Here is a 21,190-nt window from a genome sequence, read left to right as displayed (position 1 = left end):
AATATTTCAAAATATACACTTAAAAGATAGATTATTTCACAATTTATATTCTTCAAACTAATAAACTCTTTAAAATATTTATTTAAAAATAATATATTTATTATTATACTATAACATTTTCGTTAGTCCGAATTCACCGAAGTTAGTCCGAATAAAGGGTTTGGTGACATTAGTTTTATTTCTAGCATTAATATTGTTCAATTATTTACTTACATTTAGTAGAAATATTTCAAAATATAAACTTCAGAGATGGATTATTTCACAATTTATATTCTTCAAACTAATATCTTTGAATTATTTATTTAAAGATAATATATTTGTTATTATACTCTAAAATTTTCGTTAGTTCGAATTCACCGAAGTTAGTCCGTCCGAATAAAGGAATAAAGGGTTTGGTGACATTAGTTTTATTTCTAGCATTAATATTGTTCAATTATTTACTTACATTTAGTAGAAATATTTCAAAATATACACTTAAAAGATAGATTATTTCACAATTTATATTCTTCAAACTAATAAACTCTTTAAAATATTTATTTAAAAATAATATATTTATTATTATACTATAACATTTTCGTTAGTCCTAATTCACCGAAGTTAGTCCGAATAAAGGGTTTGGTGACATTAGTTTTATTTCTAGCATTAATATTGTTCAATTATTTACTTACATTTAGTAGAAATATTTCAAAATATAAACTTCAGAGATGGATTATTTCACAATTTATATTCTTCAAACTAATATCTTTAAATTATTTATTTAAAGATAATATATTTGTTATTATACTCTAAAATTTTCGTTAGTTCGAATTCACCGAAGTTAGTCCGTCCGAATAAAGGAATAAAGGGTTTGGTGACATTAGTTTTATTTCTAGCATTAATATTGTTCAATTATTTACTTACATTTAGTAGAAATATTTCAAAATATACACTTAAAAGATAGATTATTTCACTATTTATATTCTTCAAACTAATAAACTCTTTAAAATATTTATTTAAAAATAATATATTTATTATTATACTATAACATTTTCGTTAGTCCTAATTCACCGAAGTTAGTCCGAATAAAGGGTTTGGTGACATTAGTTTTATTTCTAGCATTAATATTGTTCAATTATTTACTTACATTTAGTAGAAATATTTCAAAATATAAACTTCAGAGATGGATTATTTCACAATTTATATTCTTCAAACTAATATCTTTAAATTATTTATTTAAAGATAATATATTTGTTATTATACTCTAAAATTTTCGTTAGTTCGAATTCACCGAAGTTAGTCCGTCCGAATAAAGGAATAAAGGGTTTGGTGACATTAGTTTTATTTCTAGCATTAATATTGTTCAAATATTTACTTACATTTAGTAGAAATATTTCAAAATATACACTTAAAAGATAGATTATTTCACAATTTATATTCTTCAAACTAATAAACTCTTTAAAATATTTATTTAAAAATAATATATTTATTATTATACTATAACATTTTCGTTAGTCCGAATTCACCGAAGTTAGTCCGAATAAAGGGTTTGGTGACATTAGTTTTATTTCTAGCATTAATATTGTTCAATTATTTACTTACATTTAGTAGAAATATTTCAAAATATAAACTTCAGAGATGGATTATTTCACAATTTATATTCTTCAAACTAATATCTTTGAATTATTTATTTAAAGATAATATATTTGTTATTATACTCTAAAATTTTCGTTAGTTCGAATTCACCGAAGTTAGTCCGTCCGAATAAAGGAATAAAGGGTTTGGTGACATTAGTTTTATTTCTAGCATTAATATTGTTCAATTATTTACTTACATTTAGTAGAAATATTTCAAAATATACACTTAAAAGATAGATTATTTCACAATTTATATTCTTCAAACTAATAAACTCTTTAAAATATTTATTTAAAAATAATATATTTATTATTATACTATAACATTTTCGTTAGTCCGAATTCACCGAAGTTAGTCCGAATAAAGGGTTTGGTGACGTTAGTTTTATTTCTAGCATTAATATTGTTCAATTATTTACTTACATTTAGTAGAAATATTTCAAAATACAAACTTCAGAGATGGATTATTTCACAATTTATATTTTTCGAGCTAATAAACTCTTTAAAATATCTATTTAAAATATCTATTTAAGAATAATATATTTATTATTATACTCAATTCTCATTAGTCCGAATTCACCAAATTTTTTAATTACTTTGATAAACTTTTTTAAAATTATTACTAAACTACCAAATTATTTTACCAAAACAACAAGCTAAAAAAATACGTTTTTATTTTTACAGGCATTAAAATATTTAATATATATTATTTAATAATATTTCGAAATAATAATTAAATTGCGCTTCGGGATTAAATGGGAATTATTCGGGATTATTCTTTTCAGAACTACTGAAAAAGCAACAGTATGCTTAAAAATAATAATTATTTTTTTAATACTTTGGATAGTATGAATTATACCATTGCACAAACAAATTATAAAAATAATTACGTGAAAAATAAAAATTTTAAAAGTTTTACCTCGTGATAAGACATATCTTTTGAACAATGAGATTCTTTCGCTACAGTCGGAACTTGAACAAATTGTTTCTTTAATTCCGGATCTGGATCTATGTCAACAATTAAATGCGGTCCCACATCTGAAAAACAACATGGACTTCCAAAAAACCTCCTTTGCTGTACATGCGAATAAATAATTTCCATTTTCTGTGAAAACGTATCTAAGAATAACCTCTATCGTTTTACCGTTACTAATAACTTTCCATATGGAAGAAGTATAAGTTTTGTTCTATATATAGCATTATTGTAAAGCGCTGTTTAAATAATTTAAGAATGACTTAATAAGCTATATTATTTGCTGTAAAATGGAATGTGATTGCAAATCATTAATCCCGAAAACATAGCTGCAGTATTGGGTTTTGAAGTATTGCTTTGGATAAAGAGGCACGTTGTCATGGAAACGTGATATTTCCACCATGACTTAATTGTCATGCAATACATTCGATGTTTTGACAAAAGGAATTCATGGTGGAAAAGAAAAGAATTTATAAGTTCTATTTTAACTCTTAGAAAAGTCTTACTGCAATTTTAATTTCATTATAGAACGTGAATATAGTGTCACACAAATTCATAAATATTCCATTTTAAAGTTTTTGGAAATATATTTTTAAAATGATGTAAAAACTCCTTTAAATATTTTGTTTAATTATTTACTTAATCATTTTACAATACATTGATATAAATAATCAAATTATCACAAACCCAAAAATGTTTCTTATCATTTGTCGACAGTTAAAATATTTAGCAAACAAAATATATTCGATAATATTAAATATGATTGATAAAAACAGGTCAATTATACATTTTTGTACACTATACTAGCTGTACACCGTTCTTCCTATGGTGGACAAGAAATGGTGAACTACGGCACTAGCAAATCACACACAAAATTAAAATGCATTTACCGAAAAAATTAGTAGAACTAGCATAATTCTAATTTTGCTTTCAAATATTATTATTAGTTGCACTTCCCCATGATTTTAAGTTATTGGATTAAGAAAAAGAAGTCTTTAAAAATTTATTCACTCAAAATAAATAATAACTATATTATTCAATATCATTTGTCATGCTCAAAGCCAACTCATAATTGTCAAAATTTAGCATGCTAAGCAAATAATTTTCTCCGAAACGGGGACCGTGAGAGGTCAATTACCATAGTATGAGTACTTTATACGAACCTTATAAAAAAGTCGTATTTTTAATATTTCACTTATCAATAACTTCCTTTATCTATCACAGATCATTTGATCAAAAATTATTCAGGTCTTATTCATAATTGAAAAAATTCGGCACTGTTCAGATTTCATGTTTGAAAGGTGAAAATAAAACCTATTTCTTCCAAAATATGAGTGCGTTAACTAGGTGAGAATTATTGTGACTCACAATTGAAATAATTTTTACCAATTGTTCGAAATTCGGTTTGAGAGGTACTGTTACGATGAAAATTTAATTTACTACCGTCTTCATTCTTTAGATTTGAATTTAGTGCTATGGGATTACGATAGATGATTCGCCAGACATGTATTTAAGAACATCAACAGTCTGAAAATCAAAAAATGGTTTCTCATCTTCTTCTTGGTCACCGTCAGAGTCCTGTAAATAGGAATCAAAATCCGACGCAAAGTCATCCATGATTTCTTGCACGTTGATAGGTCTTTCATAAACGTTGGTGATTGCAGACTGGCGTGTGACACGCGTGTAATCAGCTGACTTCGACAGAGTTATGTTATCATTTTCGGTTTCTTCACTTTGACGTAGCAATTGTTCTTTTGTCATGTTTTCCAACAGCTTTTCTCTTTTGTATTCCCTCTCAATCATCTGAAATCAAATTTGAATTATTTTTTGTCAGTTATCATCAATTGAGAAACGTATCAAGTATATTTGCCGAGACATTTTTTGATCAGTGGGAAAAGGACGTAGGGGTGCTACAGTCATTCGAGTTTGAATAGATCAGAACAGCAACTTTACCTGTTAAGTTTTACCCAAAAAGCATTAAACATTTTGTGCTGAATTGCTTTATGGTTAATACATTGTTTTAAATATATCGACTGCTTGATATGTTATTCAAATATGTCATTAAAGTTAATTATTCAGTTGAGTAAATGTTTTGCATATTATTTAAATCCATTAAGTACTTTGCATCTTTCTTAAAACATGTTACCCTCAAAGACTACAAACGGCTCAAAAGATTTGCTGAATGACGTTTTATTAAGTATATGTTTTTCCCCACAAATAAAACAGTTAAGGAGAAACATAAGCACTAAAGACACTTGCTGAGAAGCGTTTTAGCAAGTACTTGTTTAACATACAAAATCCACAAAGGATTTGCAAAGAAACATTTTGGCAAGTATATTTTTCGAACATACTGGATACTCAACATGTTCTTTCAAACATATCAGACCTATAAGCGATTTTTCTTAGTAAGTTTCATGCGAGCTAGTTGTTATAAAGATGGATGCATTTCTATTTTGCACACTATTTAACTCACAAGTAGATCGTTCCATATACAGAACGATAAGCCTGAAATATTAACATATTTTCAAAATATATAGCAATCATTGTATTTGAAATAAGAATTAAGTTCCCAATGATTAAAAGTATATTCATTATTTGAAAACACCCTGTTACGTTTTATTGAAAACTATCAATTACTCATATGTACTTTGCATAATTGGTTACGTTTCGATCTTTGATATGATTTTTTTTCCTTTTTGAAAAAATGTAATAGATTTCGCAAAATGTAAAAAAAATCCATAAATAACAAAACATCTCCGTATAAAAATTTTTATTACATATGCTCAAACAACTTACACATATATACAAGGACTAAATAGACTTATACGTATACTACGTAAACCAGGTTATACTTACAGAAGAAAGAAGATTTTTCTCTGGTTTGCTAGGAAAAGTAGAGTACTCGGGTACTTCTAGTAGATGAATGCAGCCTTTTGGGGTACCGCATGCTATTTGGTTACTGTTTTGCTTATACTGTAGGCTTGATAAACCTTCAGTTGCTACCTATTTAAAAGGCGTGTGTTACAACGAACCATAACATTTAATGAATTTATATATTTAATTTCTTACCTTAAAAGAGATTAAAGGACTTTGGCGAGCAAGTAAAATATCCCAGAGCTCGATATGTCCCGTAGTTTTCGTCATGAGGAGAAGTGAAGAGCGAGAATTACTCCATGCTGCATCTGTAACGTATCCCGTTTGTGGTCTGAAAAAGCAAACGAAAACTTATGCAAGTATACAATAAAAAATAAGATAAGTGAAGAGCGAGAATTACTCCATGCTGTATCTGTTAAGCATCCCGTTTGCGGTCTGAAAAAGCAAACGAAAACTTATGCAAGTATACAATAAAAAATAAGATAAGTGAAGAGCGAGAATTATTCCATGCTGCATCTGTTACGTATCCCGTTTGCGGTCTGAAAAAGCAAACGAAAACTTATGCAAGTATACAATAAAAAATAAGATAAGTGAAGAGCGAGAATTATTCCATGCTGCATCTGTTACGTATCCCGTTTGCGGTCTGAAAAAGCAAACGAAAACTTATGCAAGTGTACAATAAAAAATAAGATAAGTGAAGAGCGAGAATTACTCCATGCTGCATCTGTTAAGCATCCCGTTTGCGGTCTGAAAAAGCAAACGAAAACTTATGCAAGTATACAATAAAAAATAAGATAAGTGAAGAGCGAGAATTACTCCATGCTGCATCTGTTACGTATCCCGTTTGTGGTCTGAAAAAGCAAACGAAAACTTATGCAAGTATACAATTAAAAAAATCACAATATTTAAAAATTTTTAAAAATAATAATATTTTGATTTCATTTGCGAAAAACGAAGTTTAAGGGCAGCAGGTTACAAAAATATTCATAACTTACTGACCATTAAAGAGGCCCAAGCTACTGCGTCCCTGAATTGTTAAAGGTTTCATTCTAAAACTAGGGTGAAATAACCGACAGCTGTCTGTACCACCAATTAATCGTAAAGTTTATGGTAAAGAAAATTTTTTGCCATTACGGTTTTGAAACCATTTACAACTGGTATGGTTAAAAAACCATGAATACAAAATTATAAGGTTTTTTAATCATTTACAACTAGTAAGGTTTCTAATCCGTAAAAATGTAATGGGCGTTGGAGTTAGATTGAGTTGTGTTTTTGGAAATAAAGCATGTAATGTGGTTTAATTAGGTTATCTGGTTGCTTCAACTATTGGAAGAGACTGGGAACGCTAGACTTTTTGGTGTTAATCAGCTTCATGGTGCTGCCATCTACGCATGAATTAGAGTATCGTATTCTAAGAGTTCAGAGGCGTGAATTAGGAAGTGAAAGATACTTGGAATTCTTTATTTGTTGAAAGAAAGGGAGAAAATATTATATAATGTATAACCCTCTCCCGTTGATTATGTGATTGAGTGGGTGTAGTTGGTGCGATAAAATTCTGATTGTTTAACCGTATTAGGTAATAGCAGTCAATAAATGATTTTTTTTTATATACCATCTTATTTATGGTTATTAACCATTTTTCCTAGAAATTTTTAACAATGTATAGGAAAGTGGCAAATGATACATCCTTTTCATGAGAATCAAATAAATCCGAATAAAACGTGTAAAGGTTTAAAAAATATTGCAGAGTGGTGTAATAGTCATAAGCAATCTAGAAAAATCTTTCAAAGAATTTAACTTTTCATTGTATACTTACACCAGATTTAGGATTGGAGAGCTTGTTATATCCTCAGCCCATACCTATGAGGAAAAAACTTTTTTTTTAAATTATTCATTTAATTAAAGGTAATTATTTTTTTTTAAATGACTTTTTATCTATGCGCTTTGCTAGGGTTTGATTTAAGTAATATTGCTTTTTAGTCAAAACTACCTGATTGAAGCAGTTTTCAAGTTGAAAGGCGAAAAAAATGAAATTTTTAAAAAAAATATAAACATAAATTGAATCTCCAATCATTCTCACTATTTTTACAATACGGTTCCGTTATATTTTTTCGATCATTTCAATTATATTTCAATTTTTTTAAAAATAAAAAAAAATCATACTTATTCAGTTTAAACTTTATTTTGACCACTTTGATCATCATTTCTTAGCAAATTGATCTTAGTCATTTCTAGTAACTAAGCTAAATCCCCCATTTTTTTTTTTAATTTTTCAGTCATTTCTTTTATTCTTATATTTAACAGCTGCTCGCTTTTTTTGGAATTCTCAAACAGATCGTCAGTAAGCTTTTTACTCTGAACACAACTCAATCGTGTTTAAGAAAATGGACACAACTAAAAGAGCGTGATGGATACAACTAAAAATGCGTGTTTAAGAAAATGGACACAACTAAAAATGCGTGCTTAAGAAAATAAGTACAGCATTTGATTTCGTTTCTGAGGCTTCTCTTGTAAGAATCATTTCTTTTTTTTTAAAAAAAGAATGAACTAATAGGTTCAAATAAATTTGCTATGCGAGGTCATCCATCTGCGTTAATCACTTAGCATTTTTTTTTTTTTTTTTTAATTTAAATCTTTTTTGAAAAAACTTTATAAGTTGAACATAAGCTTATATAAATATAGTTATGGATTCTATAAATTTATAATACTGATAGTAAATTTACGTTGTACTAATTTAGATTTTTAAAAACCACTTCATCTTTTAGTATTCTGGATATGAAGAGGTCACGTGAAAAGTTACGCCTGTAGCATACCCAGTCCTCCGACCCCGAAGTCCTAGATTTTTCTCCGAAATAAATATGCTTACTGTTTAAAACAATAAGGAAAAGTAAGTACGAGATTCGTTTAGTTATTAGATTTGGATTGATCATTAAAAACGCGCCTTTTTTGCTGTGTCCATTTTTTTAAACAAGCTTTTTGAACTGTGTTCAGAATAATAATACGAGCTAATCTTTTACATCAGTTTCTTATCCCTGATAATCGTGGAAATTAACATGAAGTTATTCTGTTAAATATTTGTGTTTGCCTCATATTCTCAGTTTTAAGGAGCTTTAAAGACCACAGAAGTTATAAAATATTAGAAAAAGAAGTTATGAATAGTTATAAAAGAAAAGAAGTTATAGATAAAGTACTGTTAAAAATGTGGTTAAAACTATGTGGTTAAAACTATTGAATATAAGTTTCAATAATTTAAGGATAATAAGGATAAAAAGTTTTATTTTTTTAATAGGGAATATATTCTAAGTAATACCTACGATTCTAAAAAATTTTAATGCATCTCACATTAATCAATTTATAATATATGGGTGATAATTATATGGGATATAACAGATATTTCATAAATTCAATGTGCTTCTAACTGGTTAGACCACAAATTCATTGATGGGCAATTTATGTATGTCACTGGTAAATTTAGTTCTGTACAGAATTGTTAAAAATGCCCGGCAATGTATGAAATAATTAAACGCCCAGTCATTGTATACAATGCCAAATGGCTAGCTTGCAAAGAATAAAATATGATTGTTTCATTTTTTTCGTTAATATGATTTATTTGCGTTAGTCTATTAGTTGAAAGTAATTCCTTGGGACAAAAAGTAAGATCAATTTAACATTTTGTTTCCTGCAATAAGAAAGTCAAAAAGTATTTGAAACTCTCCATGCGTTATTAATAGTAACCGGATTAATCGGAACAATAATCCGGCGGGGGTACGTTACAAGGTATTCCTTACACTGGTGTCTTTCATAATCGAATGTTATTGATAATAACCAAATCAGCTGATTAAAGTAAAATTTGTGTTGCATTATAATAATATTTTTTTCATCAAATCAATCAATCTCTAAAGATTGATTGATTTGATGAAAAAAATATTATTTACCTTTGATCATCCACTCAGTAATATTTTTCGTTAAAAATAAAGAAAAGAAACAAAAGAAGGATAAGGCAAAGAAAATAAATTGCTGTTTCTTCTAGAGAAATTTATTTACACCAAAGCATAGTATACAATCCATAGTATACTGAATCTGTCCCTGTATACAATGCGTAAGTAAAGTATAGAATAATTTTCATAATTTTTTCCAAAAACAACAGACATTGTATACAATGCTAAACAATGTATACAATGTAATACATTGTCTACATTGTAGTACATACATTGTATACAATGCTGACAACAAGTACAAAACGTATTTAAAAAATAAATATACCTTGCCTAACAGGTCAAATTTACAAAAATAACAGGTTTCATAAATCAGTATATATAAAGTGCCCAGATTAATGGAGCACAAACACAAAATCAATAGTTATTTCTAAAATAGCTGTGAAAGTATGAAACAGAATATTTAAACACTTACTTTAACACCCCACGTGCCGCAGGACGTGAACACTTTTGGAAGAAAGGAATTTCGCTGAATCTTCAAGATAGGTCCATCCGAGTATTTGGCTGAGTATGAGGCTGCAATCATTTCCTTTGGTTGTGTGTATTTTCGATTGCACGAAAGTATTTTACCTCTGATGGTACCCATCATGAAACGGTGAGGCTAAATATAATCAAATGCGTTGTTTTAAACAACTAATTTCATTTTTTATAAGAAACGGATTTACCATCAACTGAGATTACTCTACTGCTTCCGGTAGTTACTTTGGTCTAACACAAAAATTGTCAACTTTTGTACTGAACAAACACAATTATGGGTATTTTTTAGGCTTGAAAATAAGTTTGTTTTCCATTTGAGAATGTTTTAATAGTTTTGGATAATTTTAATTCCTTGCTTTCGGCAACACTAAAGTTTTTGCAAATAATTGTTTTGATAAGCAAATTGTTTACCTCCAAACTTCCATTAAGGACGAATCCAGTAACATGATAGTTATACACCGAAGAGCCATTACATTATGACCACCCTTCTAATGACATGTAGGAGCACTTTTAGCCCACAAAACTGCTAGCACCCGCCGTGGCACTGATTCCACAAGGTGCTGATAGGTAGTCTGAGGTATCTGGTACCAATCGCTCACCAACTGGTCCTGTAATTCCCTCACATTGCGAGGGGGTAGCGTGGCAGCACGAATTTGGTTTTCCAAGTAGAACCACAAATGCTCTATTAGATTAAGGCCAGGTGAATTTGGGGGCCAAGACATGACTTGAAAGTCACTGGAATGTTCTTGACCCTTATGACATGATGCATTATCTTGTTGGTAAACACCATCCCCCGCAGAAAAAACTGTTGCCATGAATGGGTGAACCTGGTCTGCAACTATGATCAAGTAGCTTACAGACGTCAGGGATTGTTCTATGAGGATTATGGGTCCTAATGTGCCCCATGAAAACATTGTTCCGGCGCGAGAAACCATGAAAACCTGGGCGAGCCCATTGTTATAGATGGAGGGTGGTCATAATGTAATGGCTCTTCGGTGTAAATAAGGTAAATGTGAAAACAATATCCAATGTGTATCTAATAATTATTTTTTTCTATAACGTTTAAATTTTTGAAAATATATCTTATAAAATAAATCCCGTTGAAAAGGACATTCTTGTATAGGAATAGGCAGACATAAATAAAAAATAATCGATCATTTTGCTAATGAAATGAAGATTCTACAATGTTGCTGAGATGGCTGATTAAAGTACTGGAACAAAAATTTCAGCATTCTAATTGCATAAAAAAAGGAAAACTTTTTTCATATTTTGAAATCGAAATATTTGTTTTTATGCTTAAGCTAGCCCCCTCAGGCGACCAGTAGGTTAGCATTTTTAAATAAGTAGAATTTCAATTATTTTATCTATTAATCACACAGTCAAAAATCAAGACAATTTATAAATATGAATTCATTTGTGCAATTCTGACTTCATTCACATGACACATAGCTTTCGTTTAATTATCTATAACAATCGATAAACTAAACCCTAAAGATCAAATAAAACTGTAAATTCTGAAGTAAGTCTGAAGGTTTTTGACCTATCTTTTAAACTTATATTTTGCATGATTCATTCTGAAGATTTCCTACAATATTTTTCTGCAAAATAAAATCTGAAGATAATTAATAATCTGTAGAAAAACAAAAGGTTTTAAAAGTGAGACAAACTTTCAGATATTTTTTCAGAATTTTTTAAATGACATTTACTGATTATTTTTTGTATAGATATTTTATATTTTCAAAAAATATTTCGAGATAGAATAAAGTTTACACAACAATTTTCTTAATTTTAAACACTGATGCAGACGTAAAAAAAAAGCTTACCAAGCAGGTGTTGTATTCTAGACACGTTATTCTATCGGACGATGAGCAATCGTTTGAACCTTCATTTAAGTCAACAACTAAACTTGGATAATCCATGTTTCTAATATCCCAGCAAATTATCTAAAGAAGAAAAAAAAATATGTACGAATTAAAAGCTCCAAATCAGCCATTAGTGATAAAAATTTTATATTCATTTACTTCATTCATACAAAAAAATTTAATGATTCCATTAAAAAAAAATTTTTTTAAATCTTACGTAATTATACACTTTAATTTGATCGTAAGTTACTTATCATTTGTGGTAAAATTAAAGGACTAATTAAGTATTCCCTGCTAATACGTCCACCATTCAAACCACAGAAAAATTACGTAAAAAGAAGAAGATGAAAAAGCGTTCAACTTCTTTTAAGTGTTTTTTTTTAAACATAACTTTTAAACCTTTTAACGCCTGCGAGAGGAAATACCCTATGTATATGTTTTGTGACTGTCCATTTGAATATAATAAGATATTTAATATAAGTTAATAATTATTAATTCTGAAACATTTTTTAGAAACAATTCAAATGATTTGTAACTATATGGTTTGGTAACATAATTGTAACTAATATTACACCATAATAACATAATTTCATTCGTTTTTTTTTTATTCCTGACAAACATAATTTTTTCAACGTGCAATTACGTAAAGCTACAAAATAATGCGTACAAATGAGTCTGAATATTTTTTCAAACTTCTAACGATCATTATATAGGTATATTTATTTAAAGAACCAGTTTTTCATAAGAAAAAAAATATTTGACAAGCAGGAACTTAAAATTATTCACATAATCATCACCTCTAACAGAGAGAAACTTGCTGTTTATTTAAGCTTAAAATTGCTGATCTAGTTCAACCTTATTATGTACCTCAGCATATTACTTATAACTGCCTTTAAATTTTATATATTTTTATAAGAGGAAATTTATAATAGTTGTACATATTTTACAGGTTTCTTATCATTTTTTTAATTAGAATTTTTTGAAATTACAAGAGCAAAAGAAAGAAAAAATGAAGATCTAATTTCAAAATTTTTTATAGCAATTGTGAGGAAGCGATTTTCAGTACCTTGATCTTGATAGTTTTTTTTTTTCTTCTTCTTTTTTCCTCCTTTTTTTTTTTCTTTTTTAATTTTACATAACGCCCGAAATTTTATGGAGTCCTATTTTCGAAACTTCTTTTTACTTCTTTCCATAACTATGAGTGTAGTAGTTGTCATTTTACTCATTAATTTGTAATTTACATAAAATATATCATTGTTTGTTCAAGTATAACATTAACACAAACTATTTTATTTATTTATTTATTTGAAATACCCCATTAAAAACAAAACGATCACAAAATACCAAATAGTTATTATTGAAATGTGAAATACAATTCAATTTATTGTATCACATAAGAAAATTATCTGTTTTGATCTCGATATTTAAGGAACTAAAAGCGTTTTGTTTAAATAGATAACTTAATAATCTTACACAAGATGGCGCTATAACCATTTTAAGCAAGAATGAGTTCATCAAAGTTTCTTTAATATCTTAATATTTTATAACTGGAAGTACAAATCTTAACCCAATCTAATACTTAAATTTTAGCTGATAAGCCTAATAAGACCGCAATAATTTTCTTCTTAATATAACGTAGAAATATAAAACTATCAAATCAGGTGCACTAACTTCTTAGTTTTCCTTTCTACTAATGGATTTACAATCAAATATAATCAAATCAAAAATAAATCAAATATAAATTATTATAAATTTTATTCCTTACACAATTAATCATATATCCAAAGCAAATTATGGACTTTAATAATTTAATTAAAATTTTAAAAAATTGTATTAGTACTTTTTAATAAATATTTGCTTATCCTATATAATATTTAATGGTATTAATTCTTAACGTTACATTATTTAACGATATTTACCAATAATATTTATTTATAAGTCTTTCTTATTATTAATTCATGTTTTCCGTTCTGATTATTAGTTAATAATAACAAGTAAATTAAAAAAATTAATATAATTAAAGTGAATTCCTGCTTACGTCTACAAAAATTTTTTATTTTAGTTACATTTTATTAAATAATTAGTTTTTTTATGCCATATAAAACTAAAAGTAATTAATTAATTTAATTAATTAAGTTTAATAATTAATGTTTGAAAAAACTGTATTAATATCAATTGTCATCCACTGCAAGTTCAAAAAAATATATATTTTTACTTGAGTGAATGAATAAACAGTATTTTATTAGCGACTGAAAATTTAAACAGCATATATAAAAATATATAGGGAGATGCGCCGGCCAGGTGGCTGAGCGGTTAGCGAGGCCTGACTGCAAAGCCATTGGCTACAGGTTCGAATCCCGCTCTGGGTATGGATGTTTCTCTCTCTCTCTCTTTGTGCTGTCCTCTGTTGTGGGTGTGTGTGATGTGTGAATGTGGCCCACCCTATAAACGGGTTTGTGGCAGTGTGGCGTGGGCAATGCTGCTCGCCTCCGTGACTTTGGTTCACAGGTGCCCACTGGGTAACGCTAAATGAGTAACAATTCCGGCATCTTCATAGGCAAAGATTCAAATTCAGTGCCTGCCATTGGAAGAAAAAAATATAGGGAGATGAAAAAACTAATTGTAGGAACTGAAAATAAAGGCGGGTGGTATCAGATAACTATAAAAATATAAATTTTGTGACGTGAACCACACGTGCTACCACGTAATGCTCTTCATTGAATTTATCTGATACAGCGAGTATAAAATAATTAAATATTTAAGTGTGCGCAATAAACTATTTTTTTGTTCAAATAGGCTGTAAGTTAGAAATTATCGCTGATGTTATCTTTAAAATATGTAAAAAACTGAATCGCTTATAGTAAAATTTAAAACATTGACTAACGCTTCACCAATCAAAAAATTCCATTTCGTTTTTCGCTCATTTCTATTTAATTACTGAATTAATATTTGAAAAAATTGTATTCACATCAAGTGTCATTCACCACAAGTTTAAAAGATTGTATTTGAATTTGAATGAATAAAAAGCATTTTATTAAGGATTGAAAATTTGTATAATATATATAGCGAGAGTGTGAACTAATATAAGGAATTTAAAAATTAAAACTAAAAATGATATTGCTTTCATTTAATTTTAAAGTAATCGTATATTTTCCTTAATAGGTAAAATTTTATAAATCTTATATTTAATTACAGGTTTACAATTATTAAATGTTAGGTAAGTTAAGCTAAAAGTAAGTTAACTTATTTTTAACAATTTTCAATTAATTTTATAATAAAATTAACGTGAAATTGTGTAAGCTCATTATATTTTGGTATAACTGAATCGCTAAAAGTACCTTTCCATCGGTTGAGGCTGAAAAAAACACAAGACCATTCTTGGAATAAATCCATTTAATATCTGTCACATCCTCCGCATGACTTGTTGCCAAGTTGGTTACGTAATAAGGTCTACCACCAATCCGCGAATCCCATAAACCTAATGAAAATAAAATTCGTCAAAGTTAGAAACCAAAAAGTCAGAAGTTAGAAACCAAAAACAAGCAAAGCGAAATGTTAGAGATATGTATGTTAGAAATGTTATGAATTAAAAAAATAAAATAAAAAAAAACACTGGTAAAAAGAACACTGGCAACCTTAAAGAAATATCGTTCTAGCATTTTATGGAATTGAAATGAAGCAAATAATTAAAGGATTAAAGAGAATGGCATAAATTTAATGCGAAGTAATGAAACAAAACAATGAACTTTGCACCTAAATAGCAGTTAAGCTTGCTTACAACCAAAGAAAAGCGCTGTATCATGTATATATTTGTGAAATAATCTTGACAAGGATATTATTATTTTTTTTTAATTGAACAAGTTCTGGAAGACAAGATAATAATTTCGCCATCTTTGAATGCCACTATTAAAAATCTGTAGACGAAGGGATAGTTTGCTTGGTAGGACGCTGGACTCGTGTTCGTGAGAACGGGAGTTCGAATCCCGCCGGATGAAAATTCCCGTGAATTAAATGGTGAATGGTGCACTTTAAATCTGTCAGAGACGCAAAGTCCCACATGTTCCCATAACAAATCAATACCTGCTGATACTAAATTGGAGACTGACCTTTCTTTGTTTCAGGTCAAAATTACGATCTATGGATGAATAGAGTATGATTGGTCCCCCTGTAAAATGGGCTGTATCGTTTATGCGGCTGAAGTTGCATTCTTGGCCAAAGATGGCGCCACTAAGAAACACGCCCTCTGCCTTAATTCGTTTGGTTTCAAGAAGGCTTGCTGGTATTAGCAAGTGGCATAAGTATCAACAACAAAAGTCCGTTGGGTCGCACTGCGATGTACGCGCTTCAAGCTAGCCAACCATGATATAAGATAAAAAGGAAAATAAAAGATACAGTTACTTTTGTTTTACCTATTTGTCCCGTGCTGCAACCACCAGCTAAAAGCTCCAAATCACTGGGTGAATATTCAACAACTCTCAAAGATGTATCAGAATTAATAGTGCAGTATGGCACATTGCAGTTATCTAGAAATGAAACACATTTGCACTCACTTGAAGCTATTTCATTTCAATAAACATTATTGATTATCCTGAAACTGAATAGTGCACTCACCAATATCCCATATGAAGCAATCGGAATAAAATTTCCGGCAATCCACAACTTCATCCACTGCATAGGCTCCAGCAACCTTGGATCCATCCAGTGACCAAGAGATATCTGTTACCTTACGAGGTTTTTCACAGGTATCTCTAACAGAAATCAGGGATATAGTTGTCATTAAATAATTTCTGTCTTTTATACTTTGGCAAAGTAATTTAATACTTTACATACGCATCCCTTAACCATAGCCAAGCACTTAGTCCCGTTTTTCAGACATCTATATTTTAATGGCTTGGTTATGTTAGGAATGCTGCGTAATTTTTCTTTTACACTAATCAGACCGCGTGGATATATATATCACGATTAGCACGAAACCATTAGCACAAAATAACATACTAAATATCTCCTTGTAAAGAACACTACAAGAAATAACAATCTAACTTTGAATTTTATATTGTATGTATACCGATTATATCTATATAATTGGATCGGTGTTGAACAGCCGACCCAATTCTGAGCTTACGAGTACCAATATTTAATTCTGTAGCCTCGTAATTTTGAACCCAACCCAAAAGACAAGGAATTTCCTTGATCGTCAAACATTGGAACAAACCGTGGAGGACTTGTTGATGATACTTAGCAGCGTTTGCTTTACATAGAGAGGAAAACCACAAAACCCATAGCACAACTGCAATCGACTGTAAATCGACGACAGAGCAGCAGGGAACAGAATTCTTATCAACCAACGCCGGTCGTTTAATAGATTGCTAGGATTGAACTCACGACGTCGCTCACATGCTTCAAAGTAACCTCATTCAGCAATTCTTTTGTTTTGGTGATGAATTATTCACCATACTCTTCTTTTGAAGTCACTTTGTTATAGATACAGAAATATTTGCCTAAGGAACAAGTATTAAAATGGTGAAAACATTAAGATCGTCAGAATTGAAGAATATTTGGAATGAGGACTTAAAAAGATATTTCTGAAAGTTTTACAGCTGATTGCAGAAATGCATTACACCAAGCGAAGGTTTCCTTAAAACATACTAAATGCGTATGTAATTCACCTTATATTTTCAGGAATTATTAGATTAAATCTGAAAATTAATAGCCACATTTTGCTTTATTCCTAGAACTTCCGCTTTATATATCATCTATATCCGCCAGCACTCACAAATAAATTATTTTGTTCAAACTCTACTGAAATAAATATTGTTGCTGTGGAATAATGTTCGGAAATAAATATTTCATTTAAATCTCTTACAAGATGCATAATTTGTTGCTTGCATACATTGCATTTTGTTAAAAAAGGAAAAATAATGACATTCTTTGATTCGTAGCATATCGCGATGAAATAATCAAACAACTGTATAATAAGGGGAAAAAATTTATTCCTTTGAAAAAAGGCTAATTAAAATTAATTTAGTGAGACTGCATTTATAAAATGTTACCTGTTGTTTTTGAATTTTCTCATAACTTCTCATACTAAGTATCATTATTTTCTTTGCTTTTTTCGTTTTAATTTTTTCACTTTTTTGTTTGTTTTCTTCATTGTTAAATTATTAATACCCTTAACTGTTTTTTTTTTAAGAGCTCATAATTTTTTATAATATATTTACCAGCATAAGTTTTCATTTTTATAATTATCTTACAGTTTTTGTACAAAAAAATTATGAATACCTGAACAGACATCCGAATATCCTCCGTTACTTGTTACTTTCTGTTTTTGAATTTGCTCATAACTTCTCATACTAAGTATCATTATTTTCTTTGTTTTTTCGTTTTAATTTTTTCGCTTTTTTGTCCGTTTTATTCATTGTTAAATTATTAATACCCTTAACTGTTTTTTTTTAAGTACTAATAATTTTTTATAATATATTTACCAGTATAAGTTTTCATTATTATTATCTCACGATTTTTGTACAAAAAAATTATGAATACCTGAGCGGACATCCGAATATCCTCCGTTACTTGTTACCTTCCGTTTTTGAATTTGCTCATAACTTCTCATACTAAGTGTCATTATTTTCTTTGTTTTTTCGCTTTAATTTTTTCACTTTTTCGTCTGTTTTATTCATTGTTAAATTATTAATACCCTTAACTGTTTTCTTAAGAGCTCATAATTTTTTATAATATATTTACCAGTATAAGTTTTCATTATTATAATTATCTTACAGTTCTTGAACAAAAAAAAATAATGAATACCTGAACACACTCAATGTTTTGAAGTGAGCTTCTTCGTGATGAGTAATAACATCTCCTTCAAAATAATCTTCATAAATATTCAACGAATTATTTTCTTTAATAAACATTTCGACCAACTGTGAAAGTAAGATTAAAATTTTAACTAAAAACTGCATCAAAATAGATATTGCTAAAAATATTCGGCTCGTAAATAGTTTTAACTATCGTAGAAACATTCTAATAACATTCAAACATTTTCTTAAAAACATTTTTGAAAAGAACGTTCTCTTTTCTATTGCATTTTAAATTTTACATATTAAAAAAAAAAACAGAAAAACGCTTATTGCTTCTGTTTAACAACATGCATTTTAAATTTTAGCATAAAATTTCTTTTTTAACAGAAAAATGCTTTTTAATCCTGTACTATATATGTATTTTAGCATGAAAAGTTAGATGAATCAATACAATTCAAAATATTAGTATTATCTGTTTAGTTTTTCGCTTAAAATAAAATCGCTCTCTTTCTGTCTCTTAATATACTTTTTTTTCATGAAATCAAAACACATTCATTTAATATTATTAACAAATACACAATGTGACAATCAAAAACAACTAACTATTCAAGCGATCCATAATTCAAAAATTACATTTTCTGTTTTTTGAATATTATTCATTTTGAATATCATTTTCAATATTTCCGATTTTTGAATATAATTATTTGGAATCTGAATTATCTCATTTGAAAATCTCAAATTTAAAAAAAGTTGAGAATTGAAAAATCGAAAATTGCATATTGAAAAATTATAAGAAAATTTTATTTAAAAAAAACTACTTTTAGAGAATAGTTATTATTTATTATTATTTTATTTAATATTAGTCTAAAAGTTTTTGAAATGTAAGGTTACAATTTTTTTACATCATTTTAAAGAATGTAATTTTACGTAGCAAAATAAAAATGTGAGAAAAAAGGTCGACAAAAGGCCTGAGAAATCAAATTTCAAAAAAGTCTAATATTTAAACTTCGATTTCACAATAACTATTCGACCGATTTCACTCAAACTTTGAATTTGATCATGTAAAAGTACATTCTTTAAAATGATGTAAAAATTGTATATCTTAAGATTCAAAATTTTTCGGCTATTATGAAATAAAATAATAAAAAATAATAACTTTTCATTAAAAGTTATTTTTTGCATGGAATTATCTTTGGGTAAACAAATTTTATAATTGTAAACAAAAATGTTTCAATTTGCTTAAAAAGTTTCCGAGATATGGCGAAACACCCGAAAAGTAAAATTAATTCCTTCTTTTTTCCTGGTTAGCGCACATACCACTTCAGTACACATATGCCTGATTTATTGTCTTTGCTTATAGCTCACTGAGAAGGCAATGAAGTTAACGGCAAAGTGTGAAACGCCGGCATTCTATAAAATGCCTAGGCATTGTATATAATGCTGACTGTTTTTAGGTAAGGTATGAAATATGAGAAGTATTACATACTTTCCCTAGGTATTGTATATAATGCTGAATGTTTTTAGGCAAGGTATGAAATATGAGAAGCATTACATACTTTCCCTAGGTATTGTATATAATGCTGAATGTTTTAGGCAAGGTATGAAATTTGAGAAGCATTACATACTTTCCCTAGGTATTGTATATAATGCTGAATGTTTTTAGGCAAGGTATGAAATATGAGAAGTATTACATACTTTCCCTAGGTATTGTATATAATACTTAGGCATTATATAGAATGACAAATGCTATTTAGGCAAAGTATGAAAAAACGTTCTGATGAGGTTATTATGTAAATGATGTTCATTTCTCAAAAATAAAAATGTTATTCTGAAAAAATGATGAGAGTGCCATTAAAAAAAACTTATTCAAAATACGTAAAGAAAAATGAAAGCTGTACAAGACATAATTTATGCCTTTCTTATTAAAGGAAACAAAATTTTCGTATAAAATATTCACTATTAAGTCACAATTATTTTCAGTTTAGAAACAAATATTACACAAAATATCCATTTCATCACCTTTACTAGCATGGCCACAGAAAATTTTATACTTTGCTGGTTTCTCATTTGGCATTCTATAGAATGCCTAGGAAATGTGTGAAATACAAATCATTTCATACATTGCCGGCTAGTTTTAGGCATTATATACAATGCCTAGGCATTCTATAGAATGCCGAATTTCAAAATTTGCCGGTAACAAAGCGTACAAAAAATATATATACAGTTTTAACAAATTATTATCTACCGGAAAAAGACATAAAACTAATCTCACATCAGCCATATTTCTGATGGAATTTATAAAATCTTCTTCCTTGTATATTTTCTTTTTGTATCTCCATACTTGATCTTCATATCTGGGATCTACTTCAATAGGCCAACCACCCATCTTGTGATCCATACCTGTAGACCATGTAGACTTCGAGGTCGTATTCACCTGCAAACATATCATTCTATCTTTACCAATTACTCTCGCCACTAAAATGCATCATTGATTAACCTCTAAACAATCGGTTAAATTTCAAGAAAACGGTCATAAAAGTGCCTGTTTTTTTATTAGTGCCATTTGATAGGTGCTGACATCTAGTTTAAAATAAACTAACTA

At 28.7% G+C, this 21,190-nt stretch overlaps 2 protein-coding genes across 2 annotated transcripts in view; both read right to left on the bottom strand.

Moving 5' to 3' along the window:
* Positions 1 to 2,884, bottom strand: part of LOC107447541 (dynein axonemal intermediate chain 2-like) — a 33,682-nt gene extending 30,798 nt beyond the window's left edge. Inside the window, exon 1 of the mRNA XM_087168723.1 lies at positions 2,530 to 2,884. Within this exon, the coding sequence (XP_087024849.1) occupies positions 2,530 to 2,712 (183 nt within the window). The 5' untranslated portion in view covers positions 2,713 to 2,884. The remainder of the gene's footprint in view (positions 1 to 2,529) is intronic.
* Positions 2,885 to 3,284: 400 nt separating this feature from the next.
* On the bottom strand, positions 3,285 to 16,568 carry LOC107447542 (dynein axonemal intermediate chain 2-like). The gene is made up of 9 exons (XM_087168722.1): positions 16,403 to 16,568; positions 16,201 to 16,314; positions 15,130 to 15,269; positions 11,753 to 11,872; positions 9,868 to 10,053; positions 7,274 to 7,317; positions 5,653 to 5,788; positions 5,440 to 5,586; positions 3,285 to 4,386 (listed from the first exon to the last, which is right to left on the bottom strand). The coding sequence occupies exons 1-9, from the start codon at positions 16,566 to 16,568 to the stop codon at positions 4,057 to 4,059; spliced, it is 1,383 nt and encodes a 460-aa protein (XP_087024848.1). The 3' UTR covers positions 3,285 to 4,056.
* Between the last annotated feature and the right edge of the window lie 4,622 nt (positions 16,569 to 21,190).

This window comes from Parasteatoda tepidariorum, chromosome 7, assembly GCF_982258835.1.
Source record: "Parasteatoda tepidariorum strain Cologne lab strain chromosome 7, Ptep-v5.0, whole genome shotgun sequence".
NCBI classification, from domain to species: Eukaryota; Metazoa; Arthropoda; class Arachnida; order Araneae; family Theridiidae; genus Parasteatoda; species Parasteatoda tepidariorum.
Note: the sequence above shows the minus strand (reverse complement) of the source record. Positions and strands in the feature narration are given on the sequence as shown.

Excerpts from the sequence above, each read along its gene's own strand:
- LOC107447542 (XM_087168722.1), bottom strand. The coding sequence starts at position 16,568 with ATGACAACTATATCCCTGATTTCTGTTAGAGATACCTGTGAAAAACCT. Across the intron at positions 15,270-16,200 it reads TTGCAGCACGGGACAAATAG|GTTTATGGGATTCGCGGATT; the intron begins GTAAAACAAAAG and ends TATTTTCATTAG. Across the intron at positions 10,054-11,752 it reads TAGAATACAACACCTGCTTG|CCTCACCGTTTCATGATGGG; the intron begins GTAAGCTTTTTT and ends GATTATATTTAG.